Here is a 26,466-nt window from a genome sequence, read left to right on the forward strand (position 1 = left end):
CCCGATGGTCCAGTGGTTAAGAATCTGCCTGCCAATGCAGGGGACACAGGTTCGATCCCTGGTCCAGGAAGATTCCACATGCTTCATGGCAACTAAGCCTGTGGGCCATAACTACTGAGCCCACGAACCCTAGAGCCCGTGCTCCAAAATAAGAAAAGCCACCTCAATGAGAAGCTCTTGCACCCCAACTAGAGAGCAGCCCTCATTCTCCTATGACTGGAGAAAGCCTGTGAAGACCCAGTGCAGCCATTAATAAACAGCAGAAAAATTAAAAAGAGGGATCAGCTTAATTCAAAACAATGACCAGGTCTCTGGTATTTACTAGGTATTCTAACTTCCTACTTATAAAGATCTCAAAACAACCTCCTTAAAAATAAGCCGTGAAGAGAGCAAGGATGAATGAAATCCCAAGATCCTGAGCCTCAACCTATACCAATGTCTCGCCCTTTCAAGATGGACTGCTGACCCCTCTCAAGAGTATTACTGACTTCCGATGCTGCCAGCATCTCTGGACCCTAGAGTAGAGATTCATGGTCTGGTGTTAGGACTTCCCCCCCAAAATTCCTCAAGACTAGACAACTGTAAGGACGAAGTTTGCAAGTGGATTTCTGAACCTTGAAATATCAACAGCTACCGTTGAGCAGATTTTTCATCTGGACCAAATGTTAAGTGCTTTGTGTGCATCACTCACAGCAGCCTTCTGAGATCCGATTAATATACCCATTTTACAGAGAGGAAACTGAGGCATGGAGAGTGTAACTACCTTGCCTGGGGTCTACCTTTTAGGGTAACTTTTTTGAGCCTGACATTTTTACAAAGTGAGTAACTGAAGCAGTGATCATAATTACTACCCAGAAACTATTAGATTCCCAACCTTTAAAATCTAATAACTGGGAGAGACTTCTGAACTCACCTGGGATTTTCTCCCAGTGTCTCAGAAGCACATAAGATACATTTAACTGTTCAGTTTTTTCCTTCAGCACTTTATTTCCTAAAGTTCTCTTAAGATGAAAATTTTGAGTCATGACATTAAAGTTGAAATTTTAAAGTAAACTGATAAACTTTTTTTTTTATTGAAGGATCTTAATAATGGGCTTTTATATTAAAAAAAAAAAAACTGTCCATAAATCTCTTCACTTATCTATTTTCTGTTACTTATACATTCATGTAACTGAAGTCCTTGTTCCCTACCCCACCCCCACCCCCCACTAGTTCATGTTCACTTTTCCATGTATCTAAACTGGCTAAACTTCATTCTTCCGTATTGTCCCTCTAAGCATCAGGGTAGGAAGGTAAAGTGAAAGTGAAGTGAAGTCGCTCAGTCGTGTCCGACCCTCAGCGACCCCTCGGACTGCAGCCTTCCAGGCTCCTCTGTCCATGGGATTTTCCAGGCAAGAGTACTAAGTGATACTCAAAACTGACAGTTTAAAAAAAAATAGAAAAAAACACAGTTTTCTTTGCTAATAATTGAGAAATAAGTAAGGTCACTCGAGATAAAATGAACCTTTTTATTCTCTTCCTAGTCACTTCTTTGGGTGCCTGAAAAAGTTGTTGATAAGAGACGTATTTATTAATATATTTTTACCAAGATAAATAAGTTTTATTTCAGGAACTAAGTATTTATTTTCCTTTCCACCAGTCTTTCCCCCCTACCCACCCCCTATGTTCTTGTATAACATTTTAAGAAATTTAGATTCACACTTTGTCTTTTGTCCCAGTTAGAGACCAACTACATAAGCTTGTAATGTATCAAGTAATTAGTAATTAGGGAAGCGAATGGATGGATTAGAACTTGTTAATTACTTACATCAATCAGCAGGAGAAGCCTGAGAAAACTACAAATTTTTCCTGGCTCTTCCTCATCTGCCATTTCTCTCTACCAACTTCCTTTCTGAAAAAGAGGAAGTTCATAGTAAGATGTTTAACAGGATTTTATTTCAACCCCCTCCCCCCACCCCGGAAAGGTATGAAGGCACAGGAAAAGGCGGGTGTGGGAGAGGAGCCAGGAAGGTGGGGAGGATGGCGGGCATCTGCTGAGGGCCCTGGAGCTGCACCTGGGTTCTGGGTGAGGTGCTCCCTCGCCTGACCACTAGCCCTGCCTCAAGTTCTCTCCCAAGGAGGAATACCAGTGACAGTAAAGGTCTGAGTTTGTTAAGACAGCATGCCAACTTTTTTTTTTTTTTGAAGATCAAAATCAAATGTAAGTCTCTTTAAGAGACTCAAACTAAATGCCAGTTACACAGAGGATAAAATAGATACATCCTACAGTGTGGTTGCCTGAGACTTAGGAGTTTGACCTCTTATGTTTTCCCTGAAAGAACAGTAAACAGAAACCAGAGCAGCCTGTGAGAAGACACAGTACAGTGTTTAGCCTCCGACCACCAAATTCTGCAAAGCAAATTTCTATTGAGGGAAAGACCCTCCCAGCACTCCACACCTCCCTCTAGCATAGCACCTAACCCTTCTTACTGTCATTACTTATCTACATGTCTGTCTCCCCCTAGAGTGTGAGCTCCTCCAGGGCAGGAACCCTGTTTTTATTCATCTTTGTGTCCCGGTGCCAAGCACAGTGCCTGGCTCATGGTAGGTGCTCACTCCATGTTTGTTGAATGAATATAGCAGTGCTTCTTGGGTTGATCAGCTAATTTCTTTCTGTTTATTTTGTTGGGTTTTTTGTTCGTTTGTTTCTGCCCGGTGTTGTTAATGCTTTTGGTAGCCTGAAGACAAGGATCTTGCACCTCACCATTTTGCATTTGACATTGGCTTTCCTAGGAATCACCCTTCAGTCATCGTGCAGCCCGGGAAGAGACCTTTACCTGTGGAATCCCCAGACACGCAAAGGAAGCGGAGAATACACAGATGTGATTATGACGGATGCAACAAAGTGTACACTAAAAGTTCTCACTTGAAAGCACACAGAAGAACACATACAGGTATTAAGAGACTCGCTTCATTTACCTTCTTAAGAAGTACTGGAATGGAGTGTTAAATGTTCCGTCTTTGAGAGATTACTACAGAGAAATTTTTTCAGGCATCTTGAAAGTTACCATAGTCAGCTACAGCTGTCTCGCGTCAGTTGTGAAGAATGATGTTTCTGATGATGATGTGTTTTTATAATAGAACATAGTCAGGGTTATCTGCATAACAAGGTCTCTCACAACCACGTGCAGTTCTCTGGTCTCTGTAGTAAGAGGGAGAGAAGGGCATGACAGTTCCACTGGGAGCAGAGAGGAAAGTGCCCTTAACCATGGGCCTGTGTTATCAAAGATGTGGCCTTCATGTAGGCTGTCATTTAATAAATGTTGTGTGTTAAAGAATAGTTCTTCATGCAGAACAAGTAAATGCAACAGTTAATAGAAATGGAATTCAAATGGAAATGGAAGTCATTGAAGGGAAGAAAAGTAAAGAAATATTGGTAATTATCATCTTCTAAAAGTGAGGGAGCTTGTATGCCATTGTCTGCCATATTTGTTCTAGGGTATTTTCCAGCTTGCCAGGTGTTGAATGTAGAGCAGGCGAGGCAGATTTTATAAAAACTGTTAAATAGGTGAAGAAAACAAAGTTGTCCCCTGGGCTCATGAACAAAACATCTTAAGGAATTCATACAAAACTATTTTAAACAAACCTGATTAATTGCAATTAGCAGTGGTGATTAATGTTTATGGGAGGCCTCATCTGACATGACCTAAAGTCTTCGATGTGAAAATCTAGCATAATAGTCATCTGCCTCTCTGTACATTTCCTTAACACAGAATGTAGGGGTTTTGGAGCCTTGTGAGTCATTCTGGTTAGAAATATTTACAAAGAGAACAATCTGGGATTTGGAAGAGGAAAGGAACTAAAGTGTCTGGCAGAGTGGAAGTGAAGTTTTTTAGTACATCCTGCAGAGGAGGCAGAGGAATCCATCCTGCACACAACTGTCCTTCGGTTTCTTCACAGTGTTACTGTGGAGAGAGCTGAGGGCAGCAACCTTGCGGTTAGGGGATCACCCAAAGATTCGGGAATGCCTCTCCAGGGGCATGAATGGGACCTGAGAGGTGGATGTTACCACATGCCAGCATAAGATTAAAAAGACACTCGGTATTTGGATAACAATTTAGATGTAGGAAAAATTATCTCTTACATGTATATTCTGTGCAATAAAGTAGGTAGGATAAATTCTGAGTATCATCGAAATTCTAAGGAATGGCAGTCCTTTAAGGTTTCTGGAAAACTGAGGAGACAGTAAATGGAAATGAATCTGTGATGCCCATTACCCATTATTACTAGTTTAAACAGGTAAAAGTGCTGTTAGCTGCCTTTTTATTAATAAAGACCTTCATACTGACTGTCCTTGTGACTTCCCCACAAGTAAGTAAGTAAGTAAGTGAAAGGCACTCAGTTAGTTGTCCAACTCTTTGCGACCCCATGGACCATACAGTCCATGGAATTCTCCAGGCCAGAATACTGGAGTAGGTAGCCGTTCCCTTCTCCAGGGCATCTTCTCGACCCAGGGATCAAACCCAGGTCTCCCACATTGCAGGCAGATTCTTTACCAACTAAGCCTGTGACTCCCCAACAAGGATCTTCTTTTTCTCACCTATGAATTATCCTCGCCCAGGAGAGAGTTGCAGAAACCTGACATCCCCTGACAGGGTGGGGAGAAATTACTCTGTTTTCATTAAAGCATTATACTTAGGCATTGGTGGTGTTGTCTAATCAAAAAGCAAAATGTTGAAATCCCTGACAAATATTTCAGTTCATAGGGACTAAGGGACTTTACATTTTTAGAAAACTATTGAATAAGAAAATCCCACAGACTTTGAATTTGGGCTTCTCATTGAATGGATAATGCCTCATGTAGCTAAATTCCTAAATAGGTTTACAACTTGAAGGTTGGCAAATACAGATCACTGTGTATTAAGAACAAGTTTGTCGCTAATATTGAGGGCAAACCCAAAATTATTTAGTAGCCCCTTAGAGTGGATTTCAGTGCCATAAATATGCTTTGCTGCTGCTGCTGTTGCTAAGTTGCTTCAGTTGTGTCCGACTCTGCGACCCCATAGATGGCAGCCCACCAGGCTCCGCCGTCCCTGGGATTCTCCAGGCAATATGCTTTAAGAACTCTTAAAAATCCACTCTTCCCCCCTTTTGGGGACCAGAAAGCCAGTTACATATTAAGACAGTTTCTTTTTCTTGTATGTCCCCTAGTGGTTCATTCATACGGCACTATTATTGAGGAACAAATGTTTGATCATATCTTGGAAATAATGTTTGTCAAGAGCTATTTTTCTTAACTTCTTATTTTATATTGGAGTACGGCCTGTTAACATGGGCTTCCCTGGTGGCTCAGATGGTAAAGAATCTGTCTGCAATGCAGAAGACCCGAGTTCAATCCCTGGGTTGAGAAGATCCCCAGGAGAAGGAATGATTACCCACTCCAGTATTCTTACCTGGAGAATCCCAAGAACAGAGGAGCTTAGTGGGCTATGGTCCATGGGGTCACAAAGAGTCAGACACAACTGAGTGACTAAACTCAAAGCCTATTGAGAGTGTTGTAATAGTTTCAGATGGACAGCAAAGGTGCTGAGCCTTACATATACGCATATGCATTCCTCCCCCAAACTCCCTTCCCACTGTCAAGAGCTTTACCTCAGAAATATTTGCTGTCTTTAATTGTTAATATCCTTTTGTTATTAGAAAAAAAAATAAGCTCCTTTCCCCCACCTCTCTGCAGGAGAAAAACCCTACAAATGTACGTGGGAAGGATGCACATGGAAATTTGCTCGGTCTGATGAACTCACAAGACATTTCCGGAAACACACTGGAATCAAACCTTTCCAGTGTCCAGACTGTGACCGCAGCTTCTCCCGCTCCGACCACCTTGCTCTGCACAGGAAGCGCCACATGCTCGTGTGAACACCTCCGCCGCCCGCCTCAGCGTGGCCCCCCACCCTCCAGCTCTCTCTCTATCCTCCTTCCCATCAGCTAACTCATTTTTTACATGTACATTTTAATTTCGATTCAGCTGGTCTGAATCTGAATTTATATCATTCAAACTTCCATATGGTCAGTAGTAAATATCCTCTAATCCTCCCTCCTCTCCTTACCACGGGTCAGACCTAAAGAATGTGAACACTTTTTTTTTTTCTGGGGATGCTAAGCAAACCCTTCTTAGAGATACGTTTAATGTAATGAAAACAAGGGAACATGTAAACTAACATAACCAATTGTCGGTTTCTCCATGTATTCCTCAAGAGAACATCAAAGTAAATGTATTAGACGTACAGTATCCAGCCTGCTAGTCCTTGCCAGAGACATCCAGACCTGTGTGCCCTGTGATCATGTTTGGTGCTCCACAGCAAAAAGAAGGGCATCAGCTTTCACAGATACCTAGACTTGCAGCCAGCTGTCTGGCTAGTACAGTCAGCTCTTCCATTGTCCTTCACGTATCTGGCTTGTCAACTTGAATTTGTCACTTCATCTAAATGTACATCCTTTAACCTCCTTTGTGCCTGCAGCTACTTGGGAGGTCTTTGCCACCACTGGGAAGGGAGCCAGAGCTGCTGATTTAGGTGGGTGATGTCTGTCAGTTGAGGGGATGGATGCTCTATTTGCCTAGCATGGAGTTGGAGCAAAGAGGCATGGAACAGAAGCAGAGCAGGGTGGGCAGAGGAGGAAGCCATCTATTCCTGCTGGGCAAGGGCTTTCTGGTGAGACTTCATCATTTTGTAGCTGGGCAGAGCATTCAGAGTTTCAGTCTCTCTGCATGTTCAGCTGTGCAGAATCCTATTGCAAAGGACTTCTCCATGCACCTGTCTCCGTTTCTACAATGTCCTTAATGTGGATCACCAAGCGTTGATCATAGGAATGCCACAAAAATATCTGCCCAGAAATGGTAAAAAAAATCTTTTGGGTAAGGATATGAATGGCCTTCTTTTATCCCACCTATTTAATAGCTTTTTTGCAAACAGGAAAACTTTGAGTGGTAATTGTATTCCCCTATCCAATTAATCATGGAACCTTCATATGGAAACTTTTCTGTTTGAGCTGCAAAGTGCCTAATTGGCTGTCATCTGTGTTCAAAACACATATCATAAATAAGCGTCTGCTAATGCTTTAATAGATTCCTTCGATCTAAGACCTGAGTGACACTATTTGTAAATATAAATAGTTGTGAAGCACACATACCTTTCTTGATTTCTGAAAAATCTGGAAAACCACAGTTCAGGGATTCATAAATGTAGCTCAAATTCCCAAATGTTTACTGTCGGAGCTGGCGATCTCCTGTCATTATCAAATATCCCATCAGGAAAGAACAAACTGAAAATGACTCGTGTTTATGTTGAAGATTAATAGCACCATTATTTTAGGGGAAGTTTTTCAAAAGCAGGCTTTTGAGCACTATAGTGTAAATGCCAATAAAAATAATCTACGCATAGAAATGCCATTGGTCCTAAATTTGAAGAAAGTGGGCGACGGTGGTCTAGTGTGGGTGCATGTAAGTAAATGCGCATTCATCCCTCGATAAAGGAAGGAGGAGCAGAGAGAAGGACGGAATCCTGAAGATTCATCCCAGCCACAACTCAGGATCCAACGCAACCGTAACTGGGAGGAATATACTGTTCAGTTGTTTTTAAAACATCAGTGCATGAGTGATTCTGGAGGCCTGCGATCGTGTGGGGAGCTTACTTTGATGGCGCCATGTTAATAAAAGTGAGTTGTAGGGACTGCGCACCTAAGAGATCCCGCTTATCAGCCCTCAGATCCAACTGAAAGGAGATGTAGTTGAGAAATGCAGAGTAATTTGTTATGTGGCACTTGGTTTTATTTTCTTTATTTTTTTCTTAAGCACTGCAAAATTTGTTTAGAATATTAAACCATCCTTATGAGGCTTTTTTTTTTTTTTGCAACTATGACGTGAATTGAGGGATTTCTTTTGAAAAATGGCTCTTGGAAAAGTAGGTATTGTCTATATTGTAGATGCTTAGTCACATTCATGCCAAAGTGTCGATAGTTTGAAATGGTTCTTCCACAACACACTGAAGAATAAAGTTGGAGTGCAAAGAACATTTTTTTTTTTTAAATGAGCTAACCAGTTTGTGCATGTTCTAACCCATCTTGAGGATGGGAAAAGAGTCAAAAAAGGGTAGAAAGTTGATCTTTGCATAATTAGCTTTGAGTCAAAGTCCAGCTGATAGAAAGCTTCATGGGTTCTCATGAAATTTAATTCGTGTTTGCTATAGCATATTTAAATTTTTTTCAAAAAAGCAAGCAGGACCCTGCAAAGACTTATTACATTAGTATTCAACTGATTAGATATGGTAACAAAGATACACTTCATAACAAGGATACACTTCAACTCTGAAAGTAAAGCAACCCAGGAAGCTTTTTTCTGTTCCCATGCTTGCCTTTATACTTCAGTTACCAATTGGCTGTTAACCAAATTTTCCTTTTTTATATATATTTGTATTTTAATATGATAGTTGAGAAATTTAGTATCTTAGTAATTTTTAGCTGTTATTGTGGAGGACCTCCAAGACAAGATAAGGTACCCTTGAACATGTGGTTTTAATGATATGCCATGTTACTATCAATGGTGATTTTAATTTTTAATATTTTAAATTGATGAGAATGATTTGTAAACATGAAGTTGGTGTTGTATAAATTCTGTTGGTTATAGAATTTCTTTGATGATTATCCAAGTGTCCTCCTGGGGCAGAAGTCAGAAAAATTAAATCTGCAACCATCATAATTTTAGAGTTCTAAAATGTGAACCTATGTCATAAATGGGCATTAACATTCTAAATCACCTGGTTTGGAGAATGTGTTAGCAGCATAGCTATGTTCAACTAAGGAAATGGCTAAATACCAGAAGTTTCCAGAGCCTTGGAACAGATTTACAGGGGAACTCTATATGTATGTGTATATTTTATTAAACACCCATCTGCACTATTCAGTGTTGCACTAATGTGGAATTTGAAAAACTATATTGCTGATACTGTATATCTGCACATCATTCCTGATTAGATTGTTTAAAAGACAATCTCAAAGGTCTAAGGTTTTAAAATAATTTGGTTGGTTTGAAAATACACAGTCATCTTGAAGGAATCACTGTCATGCATGAAGTTGCTCAGAGTGGTCTTTATTCTCTTCTTGGTCAAGGTTAACAATTTCTAAATGATTGCAAATTCACTTAAATAATACATTTACAAAGCCATTTTACATGCATTAAACGAGGGCTACAACAATATTATGTTTTACAAATACTAGCACTTTTTTTTTTGCTGTTATGTACTTAGTGTTAGAGGGTCAAAATAATCTTTCTGCTTAGCATCTCTTAAACCATACCTGCAAATATAGCAGGATTATTACATTTACAGTACTTTAATACTTGTATAAACTATGCAGAAATTTTTAATAAAGTGTAATATATTTTATAAGCTAATAAGACTGAATGGGTAAAGGTTTTTAGCATGCATTAGTATACTTGCAAATACTGAAACATTTTGGTAATCTTTCTTACTAAAGATGTGAATGTTTAATGTTCCTTCTCTGTTTCTACTCTGTAGTCCAATGGGAATTCAGTAATGACATTTTGTCATGTCAAACTGTGAACATAAATTTGTACTGTACAGTCCTCATATACTATATACAGTATGCAATATATGTATTATATACTTGTTAATAAAACCATCAGAATATTAAATGTGATCATGTGATTACTATATATACAGTGATCACTAGGAACAAAACTTACTAGCAAAGTAACCTGAAAGAGACCCTTAGTTACAAATTTCAAAGTAAATCATCTTTTAATAGGCAGTCATTAATGGAGGGAAAGAAAAGCAGCTCTAACTGGGGGATACACTATATGAGTTAACTCAACCTTAAAGCTGTGTCCCTGGTCTTCTGATAAGAAATTTTCTAAGTACAAACCATAAACTTGGAGACAAGCCAGTATGAACCTCACCTAGTGCATTCTTGGAATATTTTATTATGATCCTGCTGCTGCTGCAAAGTCGCTTTAGTCTTGTCTGACTGTGTGCAACCCCATAGATGGCAGCCCACCAGGCTCCTCTGTCCCAGGGATTCTCCAGGCAAGAATATTGGAGTGGGTTGCCATTTCCTTCTCCCTATTATGACCCTACCTACCTCCAAAAAGAATTTTCAGTTTCATGTGTGTAATAACTTTAAATTTTTTAATAAAAGATCAAAATTCATAACTTGGACAGTGGGGAGTCAGAAATTATATCTGGATAAACATGATTTCTTTAAACCTTCAATAAGCCATGTCTGTGGACACTGCTGTGTCCTTCACATTTAGAGTTTCTAAGACAAAACCTCTCAGAACCCCTAAATGTAATTGAAGCTGGCTTTTTAGCTCTCTCAACAGCTTCCTCCCGCAGACTTCATCTTAGCAGAACACAAAATAATGTCCGACTGGTGCTGGTCACAAGATGCAACTTCATGGATTGGATGGGGGAAGGAAGATGGGGAGAGGCTGAATTCAGCCTTCGAGTACTCGCCATCAGCGTTCTCCAGGGAACTTCTCTGCTTTTATATTGTGATAGTTGACTGCAAGCTCTAAAAGTATTTTATGTGACTATTGCATTCTAATGGGATGTCACCTTGAATTAGTCCAAATGATTGGTTGCAGTCCTCCACTACATATGGGATAGAAGGTACTACCTGCTGAGTTGAAAATGCGACCTAGTCATCTAAGGAAATCTGCCTGAGTGAGTGATCAGAATGATGACAAATACAGGTTTTATGAGAAACTAAATTCTTTGAGGAATGGTTGAACAAATTAAGATGTTTAACACACACACCAAATATACAACCATTGCCCAATATTTTATATGCTGTAAGGTTGAGGAAGAGATTAGGAGCCTGGCTAGGGGCAAGTTATCAAGTCTAGTATGCCTTCAAGGAAAGAAGTGGCTCTGTTAAGGGAAGGATGGGTTCAGACGGTAGTGAAAATGCCGACTAGGTGGCTCAATGGGTAAAGAATCCGCCTGCAATGCAAGAGATGCAGGAGACGCGGGTTTGATCCCTGGGTTGGGAAGATCCCCTGGATAAGTAAATGACAACCCATTCCAGTATTCTTGCCTTGTACAGTATTATCCCACAGAGGAGCTTGGCGGGCTACCGTCAAAGGATCTCAAAGAGTCGGACACAACTAAAGCTGCTGAGCAGGCATGCATAGGTGTCTGAGTTGAATGAACAGACCAGAGTGACCTGTGTGTACACACAAAACAATAAATTGCCTTTCAAGGGTACATTTATTTTCTTGTTGTTGTCTCAGTCATGTCTGACTGTATGACCCATGGACTGCTGCTGCACACAAGGCTTCCCTGTCCACTGTCTCCCGGAGTTTGCTCAAACTCTTGTCCATTGACTCAGTGATGCCATCCAACAATCTAATCCTCTATCGCCCTCTTCTGCCCTCAATCTTTCCCAGAATCAGCATCTTTTCCAATGAGTTGGCTCTTTGCATCAAGTGGCCAAAGGTATTGGAGCTTCAACTTCAGCATCAGTCCTTCTAATGAATATTCAGGGTTGATTTCCTTTAGGTTTGACATTTATTTTAAGATATATAAACTGAACCTGTTACCACTTCCTATTATCTGAGCCAATAACAGACCTGGTGGCTGAATGAGACTGCATATGCAGAGTGTGATCCCCAAGTTAAAATGATGCATGCATCATTAGAATTCTTTTTAAGCTTATTCCTTTCTTGTGGGGAATAAGTTCTCACCAAATCTAGACATACTTATTGCTTTGAGTTCTGTTTGTTTTGTTCTGGTTTTGCATTCCCTGTAGGTATCCTGAGTGATCTAGAAGACAGAAACTGGATCTGCAGGTTCCTAGACTGTATCTCTCTTTCACATTAAACATATCCAGTGTTTCTTCCTTCTCAAGACTCAGTGTATTAGTCATGGTTCTCTGGAGAAACAGAAACAATAGGACATATAGAAATGTTAAGTGTAGATATAAAGAGATTGTCAGTGTTAAATTGGAGGCTGAGAAGTCCCATGATCTGCCATTTACAAGCTAGAGACCCAGGGAAACCAATGATTAATTCTAGTCCAAAAGCCTCATAACCAGTGTAGTCAAAGGTGAAAATCCCAGTCTGGGGGCAGGAGAAGACCAATGTCACAGCTCGTGAAGACAGGAAGCAAAAGAAGCAAACTTCTCTTTAAACCTCTTAGTTTGCTGCAAGCCCCCGGTTGGATGATGCCCACCCAAATTAGGGAAAAAATCTGCTTTACTGAGTGCACAGATTCAAATGCTAATCTCATAAAAAAACATTCTCACAGACACACCCAGAAACACTGTTTAATCCAAGCACTCTACAGCCCAGTCAGGTAAAGACCCTGATGCTGGGAAAGATTGAGGGCAGGAGGAAAAGGGGGCAACAGAGGATGAGATGGTTGGATAGTATCGACTCAGTGCACATGAGTTTGAGCAAACTCCGAGAGATAGTGAAGGACAGAGAAGCCTGGCATGCTGCAGTCCATGGGGTTGCAAAGAGTCAGACGTGGCTGAGCAACTGAACAACGACAACTACAACCCAGTCAAGGTGACATAAAGTTGACTGTCACACTCAGGAACTTCATCAGCCCAAGGACTTGGCTTCTAAAGAACTCTGTGTGGTAGAGGAGGCCATTGAGGACCTTTGAAGACCGTTTGCTAATATTTTCTCCCAGCTTGTGGCATGTCTTTCCATTCTCTTAACAGTATCTTTTGAATAGTGATGTGTTCAGTACTGATGAAGCTTAGTTGATTGATTTTTTTATTTTATGGATTATCTATATTTTTTTTAATGTCCTAAAAAATCTTTCAGAGAAGGCAATGGTAACCCACGCCAGTACCCTTGCCTGGCAAATCCCATGGACGGAGGAGCCTGGTAGGCTGCAGTCCATAGGGTCGCTAGGAGTCGGACACGACTGAGCGACTTCACTTTCACTTTTCACTTTCATGCATTGGAGAAGGAGATGGCAACCCACTCCAGTGTTCTTACCTGGAGAATCCCAGGAACGGGGGAGCCTGGTGGGCTGCCATCTATGGGGTCACACAGAGTCGGACACAACTGAAGCGACTTAGCAGCAAAAAATCTTTGCCTAACCCAAGATTACAATGTTTTTTTTCTTTTTTCTTCTAGAGGTTTTATAGTTTCAGGTTTTACATTTAGGTCTATGATCCATTTGGGATTAATTTATGTATATAATGTATGAGTCAAGATCAAAATTTTAATATACATGTCCAATTGTTCCAGCATTATTTTTTTAAAGACCATTTTTTCTTCATTAAATTGCCTTTGCATATTTGTCAAAAAATCAATTATCTATATGCATGGGTCAATCTCTGGATTTTGTATTTCATTAATCTATGTGTCCATCCTTTCACCAATATCACACAATTTTGATTACAGCAGCTGAAACCAAGATCTTCTACATCAATCCATGGACATGAGTAAGTGCAAAATGCAAAACACTTTTAGAAGAACATACCCTTAACCTGTGACACAGAGAAAGCCCTACTTATTTAAGTCCATAAGTCAAACGAACAACCACTACAAGCAAGAGTCAGCAGTCACTGCAAACAGTACAACAGAAGAAAGTCATATGGTGGAATTGTCAGAAAGAATATAAAATAAGTATGTTTACAGACAATGGAATTAATCAAAGCCCTGAGAAAGGAGCCTCTGGTTCAGGTCAGATATGAATAAATGCATTCCACTCTATTCCTCCTGCTAATTACAACCAAGAACTCTAGAGTAAAACATAAAAGCAACTATAAGTAGACTCTAAAAGGTGATGAGAAGATGGTAAACCAACTGGAGAACTTAGGACTTAAGGAACAATCCAGCAGTAAGTTTCTTGAGTAGTTTTTTTATTTGTTTAATATCCTGTCATATATCCTGGGACCTAGAGCCACCCATGACCTGGAAGCACCATCAGGTACAAACCAAAAAAAAAAAAACAAAACAGAAAACAACTCTTTCTTAACAAAAGACCAAGAGGATGACTATAGGATGGAACATTTTTTACACTAACAGACCTAATCCAGGCAAATACCAAAAGTGGGGCAACACCCCCCCACACCACCCCGCTGCCCACTGTCACCATCCCCACTCGGCACAAAATGAAGGTCAAGCAAAGAAGTGGCTCCCCTTCCCTTCCTGAGAGACAGTGGGGAGGAGTTCTGTCGATGCTCCCTGCTCTGCATTAAATAAACACACAGAAGCAGCACTTCTCCCACCAAGCACGGTGCTGAGAGGTGGGGTATTGCCCTGTTAACAGTATTCACCCAGCACTAAGCAGCAAAGAGGCAACATCCCCTTCCCCTCCCAGCTAGAGAGTCAGGAAAGGATTATGGAAAGGAGGGAGTAAAAGAAAGACCTTTTAATCTAAGTCCCAGGCTCATCTCTGAGTGGCTCAAGCATTAAACTGACCTGAATCAACACATCAAAAGCTTTGCAAACTGAACCACAGTGTGGAATACCACCCAGGTTTCAGACTGGCCTCTCAGTAGTACACAGTGGGGCAGACCAGAATAGTACTGCAAAAGTTTAAAAGTTAAATTAACATTCAAACCACAGCCCACAAAAGTGGGCCAGGATGTGTGTTCTAAATCTAAATGGGTTGACTGCTTGCTAAAATAGAAGATTTAAAGAGGAACAAGAGTCTCATAACATAATACGCAGAATTTCTAAAATACAGTTCAAAATTACTTGGTATAGTAAAAGCCAGGACACTCTCATCTTGTGTGAGAAAAGAAATCAACAGATACTAATGCCCAAAGATGGAAGTGTTGGAATTGTCTGATGAAGATTTTTAAGGAAGTTTCATCAAAATTCTCAAAAAAGCAATTAGAACATTCTGGAAACAAACAGAACACTAGAAAATCTCAGCAAAGAAATAGAAGATAAAAAAAAAAAAAAATCAAATGGAAATTTAGAACTGAGAAATACAATATCCAAAATAAAAATATTCACTGGATAAGCTCAATTACAGAGATCACAGAGGATAGAGAAAATTTAACATGTGCATGTCAGCCACTCAATCGTGTCTTTGCAACCCCCTCCAGGGGGTTGTAGCCCACCAGGTTCCTCTGTCCATGGAATTCTCCAGGCAAGAATACAGAATGGGTTGCCATTCCCTTCTTCAAGGATCTTCCCAACCCAGGGATCAAACCCAGGTTTCTTTTTAGTGTAAAAGCTCCCCAGTTTGTTGCAAGACAGAAAGGAAAAAAAAAAGCAAACTCCCGATTCTAGTAGCTGATTAAATTTGAAAAACAATAAACCCAAAGAAATCCCCATCCAGACACATCATAATCAAACTGCTGAAATGAAAGGGGAAAAACCAACAAAACAAAACAAAAAACCCAGGGTTAGATGTAACATGGATGAGACATATTACAGAATTTTTACATTGGCAACCAGATAAATAATAAATACTAGAATTGTAAACGGTTTTCCTGATGAAAACATTTAATAATAGTTCGTGTAATTTCTAAAAATTAAATGAAACTTCTCCACCTGCCCATCTGCCCAGTCCTGTTTCCCACACTCTCATGCAGGGCCCACTCTCTATTAGAGGTTTTGTTCCCCCATTAAACCACCTACATGCAAATCTCTGTCTTGGAGTGTATTTCCCAGGAGCCTAAACCCAGCTATGTGCCATCGGCCTGATGGCAGAAAGAAACATTGGTCCTCTGTCTCCACTTTCAGACCGTGATGTAGTGAGACAAGCAAATGGTGAGCTTGCTGGTAGATATCGTTAAATGTACTCCTGTCTTATATGTAACTTAATTTAAATAGCTTTGCTTTTTTAATATTTATTCATTTGTCTGCATCGGGTCTTAGTTATGGCACACCAGATCTTCAACGTAGAAGATCTTCAGGTGGAATCTTTTGTTGTGGTGCGGAGAGTCTAATTGTGGAGCGTAGGCTCAATAGTTGTGGCACCCAAGCTGTCCAGTTGTGACACATGCACTCTGGTGTGCGTGGGCTTCAGGAGTTGTGGCGTGCAGGCTTAGTTGCTCCTCAGCGTGTGGGATCTTCGCTCCCTCACCAGAAATTGAATCTGCATCCCCTGAATTGCAGGAGGATTCTTAACCACTGGACCACCAGGGATGTTCTAGCTTTGATTTTTAATTTTAGATATTTAAATATTTGATGTGTCTTCATTTTGTATTCTTGTCCCAGATGCCACAAATATTTGGAGTAGGCCTACTCATCCCTCTTTATTTCTGTTATATTTTTTAGTTTCTGTCCTAGAGGAACATCATTGGTTTTATAAAAATGATCTTGTATCTGGAAAACAAGGTGAATTTTCTTACTAGTTCTCTTCCTTTTCTGAAGTACTACTGAATTGTTTTTTTAGTAAAGATAATTATAATAACTTCAGTAATAACTATTAGTTTTCTCCTTCAATCCTCATAGCTCATATGCTTTTCTCCTCTTACAATGTTGGCTAAATTTTGCAATATCATGGTAGGTAATAGTGGTACCCTGTGGCATCCTATTTATTGTTATCTTCAAGGAAATATATAAAAATTTGTTCAATAAGCATGATTTCTGTTGTAGGATTTTTAGTATACTTGCCTTTATCTAGGCACAGAGGCTCCTTTCTTCTTCTGGTTTTCTGAGCATTTTTTATGTAAATAGGTGTTAAACTTCAACAAATGTTCTTCCTTCATCTACTTAGATACCCTTACGGATTTTCTCCTTTAGATGATTAACATGGTAATGTACAGTGATAAATTTCTTTAATGTGAAACCATTCTTACATTTCTCATGTAAATCCTGCTTATGCACAAGATATACAAATATGCATATTTTAATGAAATGTAAAATGTGTTTAAGATTTTATATCTGTGACAATAAGTGAAATGATCCTATAATTGCTTAAGGTTTCATTTACTTCCTAAACTGTGTAGAAATAAACAAAGACCAACCAGATGAGAATAGACAGGGTTATTATCCAGAGCTTGCTGAAGCAAGAGAGTCAGCCACCATCACTTGCATTTGGGAAAAGACTCAAAGGCAGGCAGAAGAGGGGGAAAGCCTTAGTGAAAAAGATGAAAGGCTGAAGGTTTGCCCTGCCTGGAGGTCGTTGACACGGGGAGGCTGTAGGAGGGCTAACTAGTGGGCCCTTCTGTGTGATGGGTTAGGGGTACACATTTGGCTTTCTCCTGATGGTCCTAAATTAGAAATAGGGACAAAAATTAGAGAAGCTGTTAGTTATTAATCAAGTCCTGGCTATTCAGGGCTGATGATTGCAAAAGTTATTGTTGGTTTCCTGGACTGTTTGCTGGAGACAGTGGTCTAACTTTCTACAAGTCTGACTTGGAGATAGTCAGTTAGCTTCCTAAGCTGGTTACCATAGATTATGGACTAGTTTCCTGGGCCAATTATTGCCCATTTTGGGTCAGAGTTCTATTTTTCTATATGATCTGGTCATCATCTGTTTGTATATTTAGACCCTTCACTGACTTTGGCAGCTTTCCCTCTTTTACAATTTTCTGAAACAACTTATAGAAGATAGAGATTCTTGAAAGTTTGGGAAAATTCCTCTGAGAACCTACCCAGGCCAAATCCTGGACAGTGGAGGTCTTTGTTTTCAATAGTCATTAAATAACCAAATAATCATTACACTATTTAAATTATCTGTTCTTCCACCAATTTTTGCCTTTCTTACTTTCCCAAAAACATATCTGCTTCATCTAAGTTATCATACTTATTGAAACAGTTCATCATGGTAGTATTTCACAGTCATTTTCATCTCCATAACCCTACTTTTTATGTATTTCTGTCTGTTTTTTCTTTCCTTGATCAACCTTGCCAGAAATCTATCATTCCAATTTTTCAAACAGCCAAATATGTTTAGCTAATTAATCTTCTGGGGTGCTTGTGTTACTTTGGTTAGTATCTGATCCCATTAGTCTCTTTGTTACTTCCTTCCTTCTTGTTGGGTTTGCACTGTTGCTATTTTTTAACTTCTGAGAAAATTGCCTAACATTTGTTTTCAACTTCCCTTGTTTGTTTATTTTTTCAATGTATTGTTAAAGTTATGAATTTCTTTCTGTTTGCTTTAAATGGGTTCCCTAAATTTTGGCACAAAGACAGGGTAAGCCACATAATGTAATGCATGCACCATCAGGCCCATCTGACGGGTGAGTGGAGGCTCTCGGGATGAACATTGTTACCTTCCTTTTAAATATGTAGAAGACCTGGACATGCCCTTGGGTACTAGTAGGTGTAAACCCACAAAAAGTCAAGAGATCTGTGCTCACAACTCTTTTGTGTGTGTGTGTGTGGGGGGGGGGGTGGTTTATTGAATTTATTACAATATTGCTTCTATTTTATGTTTTGGTTTTTTGGTGGCAAGGTATATGGGTTTAGCTCCCCCACCAGGGATTGAATCCCCACCCCGTGCATTGGAAGGCAAAGTCTTAACCATTGGACCACCGGAGAAGTCCCTGTGTTTAAGATTCTTGATATCGGTTTGTATTTTCCATAGTGGAAAATCTCCTTTAAGGAGCAAGACAAGCCTAATGTTACTGAAGGATTCCTGGAGCCATTATATATATTTATATATATATATATGTGCTATTAATATACAGTGTGAGTCTTCTACACACAAACAAGTTCCATTCCAAGAGCACATTTATAAATCCAATTTGTTCATAAATCCAACAAAGTTAGCACAGTTATCCAACAAACACAACTGACTGTATAGTGACTTAGCACACATATAGTATTATACTGTAATTAATTTATAATACTTTTCACACAAATAATAGGTTAAAAACAAATACGAAAATAAAGAAAACATGCTTAATCATACAGTACAGTACCTTAAAAAGTACAGTCGTACAGTACAACAGCTGACATACAGAGGCTTGCACAGGCAAGAAGAGTTACTGGAGGAGGGAGGGGGGTGGCCGATGGTAGAGCTGAAGGATCGTCAGTAATAAGAGATGGAGGGGGCAAACTGCAGTTTCACTCACGCCTGACATTGATGGTTCCTGGTTCCTTGCTGGATTCAAGTCTATCTACCCTCTTGAAAAAACGATCCAGTGATGTCTGCCTAGTAGCTCTTTCTTTCTCATCATAGATAACACAGTAGCCCTGGATTGCATTCTACATGGCTGCTGCAACCCTCATGTACAGGTCTGGGTTTGGGTCTTGTGCCTCAAAAACTAGTAACTGAAAGTGAAGTTGCTCAGTCGTGTCCGACTCTTTGCGACCCCATGGACTATAGCCTGCCAGGCTCCTCTGTCCATGGGATTTTCCAGGCAAGAATACTGGAGTGGGTTGCCATTTCCTTCTCTACAAAAACTAATAATGCCTCCTCAAGTCAAGAAAATCCCCTTGCCATTTCCTGCATCATGAATCTCTTTGGTTCCCCAGTTACTCTTCTTCCTCTTGCCGCTCTTCATCCTTCGTGTGGACCTCCAATTCCAGAAGGTCTTCATTAGTAAGCTACCCCAAGGACACAAAGCACAACGCTTGTAGAGGATGCACACACGTGACGATGCACGCCAGTCGCAGGAGCTGACTCACGTGATTGGACATGCAGACACCCGTGCTCATCTTTGAAAGCTGGCAACTTGAAGGTTTATATGTAGGAGATTTACTTATAAACATTAGGAATATATATGTATATGCATATATATATATGAAGGCTGCTTTGGGTTCCCATTAGAATTCACCATTGGACCCATGCACCTGATACATAAGAAAGATAACATCACACATAAGAAAGATAATAACACCCATTAAAAGGTTTGGGTTTTTTTGTTTCTGTTTGTTTTGGCCATTTCACATGTCTTGTGGGATCTCAATTCCCTGACCAGGGATTGTACCTAGGCCACAGCTGTGAAAACCTGGAATAACCACCAGGCCACCATGGACCTCTCAAGAGGTGAAAAGCTATTTATAAAATGATTAGAAAAAACAGGAACACTAGTCAGAGAAAAATAAGCTAGATTTTCTACTTATATACAAAAACAAATGTCTGATATAAAAGAAAAAAGCTAAATGCTAACAGGAAAGTGTAGGAGACCATCATTGTGAGCTCCAGGTAGGGAGAGATTTTATGAACGAGACTGGAAATATATAAACCATATGGCAAAATTTTAGTGGATTTCACAGTACCAAAATTCATTTCTTTCAACAAAGTTAGCAATAGTTAACAAAACAGATACTTCTAGTATCTATATAAAAACTGTACAAAAAAAACATATAAACCATTATTGTAGACTTCAAAATCAGTGTTGAGTGAGAAAAGTAGGGAACAATATTAATATTGCATGCCATCCATATGGGGCTTCCCAGGTTTCACTAGTGGTAAAGAACTTGCCTGCTAAGGAGACATAAAAGATGCAGGGTCAATCACTGGGGTCAGGAAGATCCCCTGGAGGGGCGCATGGCAGCCTACTCCAGTGGTCTTGTCTGGAGAATCCCGTGGACAGAGGAGCCTGGCAGGCTACAATCCATAGGATTGCACAGTCAGACACGACTGAAGTAAATCAGCACTCACGCATGCCATCCATATAAATAGATGCACGTATGCACGCAAAACAAAATGACATGTTTTAGATGAATATAGACATATTTAAAGTCATGACTTAAAGTGTGTATATTGGATGGAGAAGAATGACAGTAGAAAGTAAGGGAGAAAAGGGGGGAAAAGAAAGAAAGACAACTTACACTTCAGCTCAGAGCACTAGTCTAAACATGAGTACTCAATTCAATGCAAGAAAAAATTAGACTTAAAAACGTTTGTCAAATGTTTAGTCTAGCAACTCATGGACCAGTCATTAGCTCCCTCCCCAGCACCACCTCCAAGACTCACGTAAGATCGTGCCACCAAGACTAGGTTTACCGTACATATTTTTTTCAATCAGCAGAAGCATTGAACCTTCCTAATCAGAGCTTTCTTTTTACTACAAATAACAGTAAGGAAATAGTTGAACTGAGTGTTCGAAATGAGAAGAATCGTCTGGCTCATTTCTTTTAAAGGCTTCCCTTCCCTAATAAAACATGGAGTGAAACAATTGGTTGCATTTGAGCTTTTAATTAGACCAAATTTAATATGCCTACAAGTATTTTGCCTGCCAGGCATTGCAAAGATCTTTGCTGCTGATTTTACAAGAATTTAAGACATGGGAAGGCACGTTGGCTGGGATTAAATAAGAGATTATCTTGGCAAGTGAGAATGACAAAAAAGTCAGGGAGAAATACAACCTTATTGGAAGGGGTGGGGAGAGAGGGATGGGCTGGCAGCCATATGGAAAATAAGTCTCAGAAATGCAGTGTAATTGACTCAAGTAGATACAGTTTTGTAGAGATACATATATTTGAGAGGGGAGAGGCTTAAAAAAACATAAAACTATGAACACAAATACAAAATTTTAAAATATGAAATCAGTTATGATTGTGAACATTTATATCAAATGATAAAAGAAATCTCAGTAAACTTCAAAGGCTCATAGGTATGTTAAACATTACAAAATCTCTAACAATATCATACCGTCTCTTCACAAACTCTCTTGACCATTTCAGCAATGCTTGCTTTTCTACATTGTTTTTGGCTGCATAGCTTTTTTCTATGATAATAATTTCATAACTTTTTATAGAGTGAGAACAGAAAGACAAGTCAGTCTTTCCTCTGGTATGGTTGATTAAAATTAGATGTTTATTATTAATCATTGGATGTATGTCACACACAATATACATGCTTTTGTAAGAATGTTACAGGTTTGTGCCCTATAAATACAAAAATTCTGAAAAACATCTATTTCATGTGATGCCATCAAAAAGAAAAGGCATGTTATGCCTCACTTAGAATGATACTCGTTGCATTATTGAGTAGATTCTTGACAGGAAAGAACTTTTGTTTGGATCATGTATTGAGGAGAACTGAGTCCTGTCCCTGGGATTCTGCACACCTGATGCCTGGGAGCATTTCCCCTGGGTTAGCTTCTGACCCTGTACATTTCAAACCTCACTTCTCTTCCACTGGCACATCTGGGCCAGATGCTGAAGGATCTTCTCTTATTGCTCTACAACCTCTGGCCCTGCAGCTGCATGTAGCCACCAGGTTGAGCCAGCCCTGTGGGTGAGAAAAATATTCCTGGATGTTATTCCCACATTGACAACAACGCAGCACAAAAGTAACAAAAAAAAAAAAAAAAAAGAAGGAAAGAAACCAGAAATTACATTCTTTTAAGGCCCCCAAAATGAAATTCCTCAGTTAGTAGTCCTTTCAGCAAATCCCCAAAGTATCCAAAGCTGCTCTTATCCTATAACCTAAGTCGAAGTCACAAAGGAAGAAGACAGCCATCTTGACCAACCTTAGTTGAAGCATTATACTTCTGCAAATATCACAAGAGCAAATGTTGAGGGACCAGGACACTGGTGCCACTTCCCCCCCATCACAATTCCCCCAGGACTTGGAAGAGCCCATGCTAGTGAAGCCCTGGAAACTTCCTTGGCTTCTCAGCAAATCCACCTGGGACTCTATAGGGCTGCAAACCTGGCTAACAATCCTGTTCAGCTGCAGACCTGGTTAGAGAATACAGACTCGAAGGCCTCTCAAGAGTGGAAAGGGAAGTGGTGTCTTTGTAAGCCAAGTGGGGTGGGGTGAAGTCAGCGAGGAGAAGGGAGCGGGGAGAGGACAGAAAGAACCCCCTGAGCCCTCATTATCTCATCTTAAATGAAAAAAAATAAAATCACCCTGGGGCTGGTCCCAGCAACCAATGAGCCATTTATCATCTTTTAAAGTCTCCTGGTTTTTCAAAAAATGGTGACCAGGACCAGCTTCTTCAAATTGCTATCACTGACTTTCTGCCACAAACCTGCTTCTCCTTTTACTCTCTTTTTGACCCTTTTCATTTATTCATTTTCAAAAACTTATTTTATTGAAGTATAGTTGATTTACAATGTGTTCATTTCTGTTGTACAGCAAAGTAATTGAGTTATACATATATGTACTTTTTCATATTCTTTTCCACTGTGATTTCTCACAGGGTATTGGATACAGTTCCCTTTGCTGTACAGTAGAACCTTGCTGTTTATCCATCCTATACATAACAGTTTGCATCTGCTAACCCCAAACTCCCAATCCATCCCTCTCTCACGCTGGCAACCACAAATCTGTTCTAAACATATTTAGGCTCTTTTTAAATAAGCCACAACACACACATACACACATACACACACACACACACACACACTCACACACACACACATACTTTGCATTTTCCTCTAAGTTCCTACTACCCAGGCAAACATTAAGTCACGAACTGAAATCTATCGCTTGGAATCTTGGACTGGCCACTTAGAAACTGGAAACCTTTGGTCTCCTTCCTGTTATAAAACCTCCACACATCTCCCAGACAGTTGAGGTGAGACAGCACATCAATGCCAGCCACCTACAGTGTATAGGAAGGAAGCTCCTTAAAACCTAAGGACGGTTTTCCTTCTTAAAAAAAAAAAGAAGAAGCCTTTATTTCTACACTGCTGGAGGGTAAGAGATTTGATATTCATAACTATGACCTTGGATTCCCATTTAAATCATCAAAAAACAACTGAGAAAGGACATGAAAGTTAAAGTCATGTGACTTCCACTTCCATTTAGGACAGAGTAGCCTACAGGAGACCCACTCCAGTGTTCTTGCCTGGAGAATCCCAGGGACGGGGGAGCCTAGTGGGCTGCCGTCTATAGGGTCTCACAGAGGTGGACACGACTGAAGTGACTTAGCAGCAGCAGCAGCAGCAGCAGCCTACAGGAGACCAAAGCTTCTGCCAGGAAAAACTGGAAAATCTAGATATGATTAAAAAAAAAAAAAATCATTCAACAGTGTCAGAGGGCTGAATGAAGTAATAAGTCTTGGGCAGTGCTGATTCTGAAGACAGGAAAACTGCAGGCTAATTGGCAGCCACTCTCCCCAGGGGCCCCTCATCCCACGAGCTGCAGAGAAAGAGTCACTTCCTCGGAGGAGGAGGACTCTGTCTTAAAAGCAGCTCTTTTCCACTTTAGACTATGATTTCTTGCAGGCAGTTTCGCCTATCTTGTTCCCTGTAGTATTCTTAACTCCCAGCACAGCTCCTGGTTGTTGGTGGTTTAGTTGCTAAGTCATGTCTGACTCTTGTGACCCCACCAGGCTCCTCTGTCCATGGGATTCTCCACATGAGACTCCTGGAGTGGGTTGCCATTTCCTTCTCCAGAGGATCTTCCTGACCAGGAAATGAACCCCAGACTCCTGCATTGCAGGCAGATTCTTTACCAACTGAGCTATGGGGGCAGCCCCAACACAGTGCCTGGTACACAGTAGATGTTGAGTGGAATATGTTGAATTCAGTTGAGTTGAGCTGAGTGGAACTGAGTTGAATCGAAACAGTGAATACTTTCTGGCTCTTTCAGATCTTCTTGATTCCAGAGGGACTTTTTCCCAAAACCTGGAGGCCCTATTCTTGTACAACTTCATCAATAGGGTCAAATCTAAGATCCTTTCTGACTAGAACTGCATCCTCTGGGTCCTGCTGTACTATCTCGAGGGCTTGGAAATGGGCGGGGTTGGGAGCCTTGCCGTCAATTTTCTATTAGTAAAATTCCAGGCCAGGTCCATGACAACACTGCTAGAGCCCCAGGCCTTCTCTCCCTGACCACACACAGTCCTAAGACTCTAACAGGAGAAGTCTAAGAACTCTGGTGGCCTAGCAGGCGTTTTCTGTTTAACTCAACCCACTTCCAAATCTCTACAAAAGGTTGCAAAAGGTTGTATGTTCCTCGAGTCCACCTTCTGGGCTCAGCACTTACCTGGAGATTCTAAACTAGGCTTCATTCTCATTGGGCTCTGGGCTTCCCCCAACTCTGCAGGGGCCTCAAAGTCCCCACCCTGAGGGAGCAAGGATGCTGATAGGAAACACACTCTGTGACACATACTTAAGTCCCCAATTGTGGGATACTTTAAAAGTATGTTTCTAAGTTGGCTACGCATCCTCAGAACTTGATTCCTATGCATTTTATGTCCTTTTTTTTTTTCCTTTCCAAGTATAAAGAACTGTGATGAAGCCAAGGCAACTGAGTTCTACCCCTGGTTCTGCTGCTGCATGTCCTTGTATTGTTATTGAAAGGGTGTGTGGGATCTGGCTGCTCACTGCTCAAAAGCCAATAAACAGCCAGGTTGGTGGAAAGGAAAGTTTGCTTTATTTCAGATGCCAACAACTCAGGGAGAAGGGCAGGCATCTTTTCAAAAGCCAACTCCCCCCAGCTGACAACCAGTGGGGCAAAAGGTTTTATAGACAGAATGAGGGGGCCATATGCAGGAACAGCAAGTCAGCTCTGACAGGCATCTTCAAATTGGTCATCAGTGGTCTGACCCGCTTCATCTTGATTGTTTTAGGTACAGTTAATCTTTAGTTCCAGGGTCCGTTTGTTCCCATTTCTCTGAGTCCAGTTCTCAGAACTGTAGCTGCTTGTGTTGTGGGTACAGTGTGGTCATCATGCAGCTAACTTCTTCCACCTGGTATTAGTCTCTATAGGACGCTCACAGGCTATGGCTCAGAATATTATCTATAGCCCTTGAGAAAGAACCAAAGGTCCTTGACTAAGCTTAATGACTACGTTATTATTTTTTGGTCTCCTTTGACTGTTTCCCTTTGCTTCCACGTGTTCTCGTTTCTCTGATTAAACTTATTCATTGACTAAAATCTTCCACAGACAAAAGGCAGGCAGAGGACACGGAGGGAAGGACCAGAGGGTCCTGATCTGTTTCAGTATCATCAGTTCTTTGAGGGCACCCTGACCCATTCACTTTGGGGTTTGGTCCTTTGGAGAGAATTTTATTTTCCTGGAGCACCTTGAGGCTTTCAGGCTCCGGGAAACATGGGGCCGATATTTACATGAGACGAGTCGGACATGACTGAACGACTTCCCTTTCACTTTTCACTTTCATGCATTGGAGAAGGCAATGGCAACCCACTCCAGTGTTCTTGCCTGGAAAATCCCAGGGAAGGGGAGCCTGGTGGGCTGCCGTCTATGGGGTCGCACAGAGGCGGACACGACTGAAGCGACTTAGCAGCAGCAGCAACAGGCTATAAACCCAATGCCACATAATTAAATCACAATGAGAGGCCTTCAGGCACTGCGTGCTACCCACCCAAGATCCAGTGACCGAGGAATCCAAACCACTCATGAGAGGACTATTTTTGTCCCTACAGAAGCACTACTAGCGCTGTGGGTAAGAGCAGGGGCCCCAGTGCCACGCGGCCCTTCTCTGCTACCTGACCAGCTGTATGGTCGCCTTCAATAAGTTACTTAAACCTCTCAAGGCATCAAATTTTGAAATTGTTGGAGGGATGGTATACCTACTCCATAGGTCTATTGCAAGGATTAAATGGACCATCAGATGTCAAGTGCTAAGAATAGCCCAGGGCACAGAGAAAGCCTCTGTAAGTACTAA

At 40.7% G+C, this 26,466-nt stretch overlaps 1 protein-coding gene across 5 annotated transcripts in view; it reads left to right on the forward strand.

Annotated features, from left to right (window-relative positions):
- KLF3 (KLF transcription factor 3) overlaps window positions 1–9,688 on the forward strand; it is a 35,635-nt gene extending 25,947 nt beyond the window's left edge. For all 5 annotated transcript variants that reach the window (XM_061419905.1, XM_061419906.1, XM_061419907.1 and 2 more), the window contains 2 exons: window positions 2,773–2,933; window positions 5,717–9,688. In XM_061419905.1, coding sequence (XP_061275889.1) covers window positions 2,773–2,933; window positions 5,717–5,898 — 343 coding nt within the window. In that variant the 3' untranslated portion in view covers window positions 5,899–9,688. The remainder of the gene's footprint in view (window positions 1–2,772; window positions 2,934–5,716) is intronic.
- Window positions 9,689–26,466: the final 16,778 nt, after the last annotated feature.

The sequence above is a fragment of the Bos javanicus genome, chromosome 6 (genome assembly GCF_032452875.1).
Source record: "Bos javanicus breed banteng chromosome 6, ARS-OSU_banteng_1.0, whole genome shotgun sequence".
NCBI lineage: Eukaryota > Metazoa > Chordata > Mammalia > Artiodactyla > Bovidae > Bos > Bos javanicus.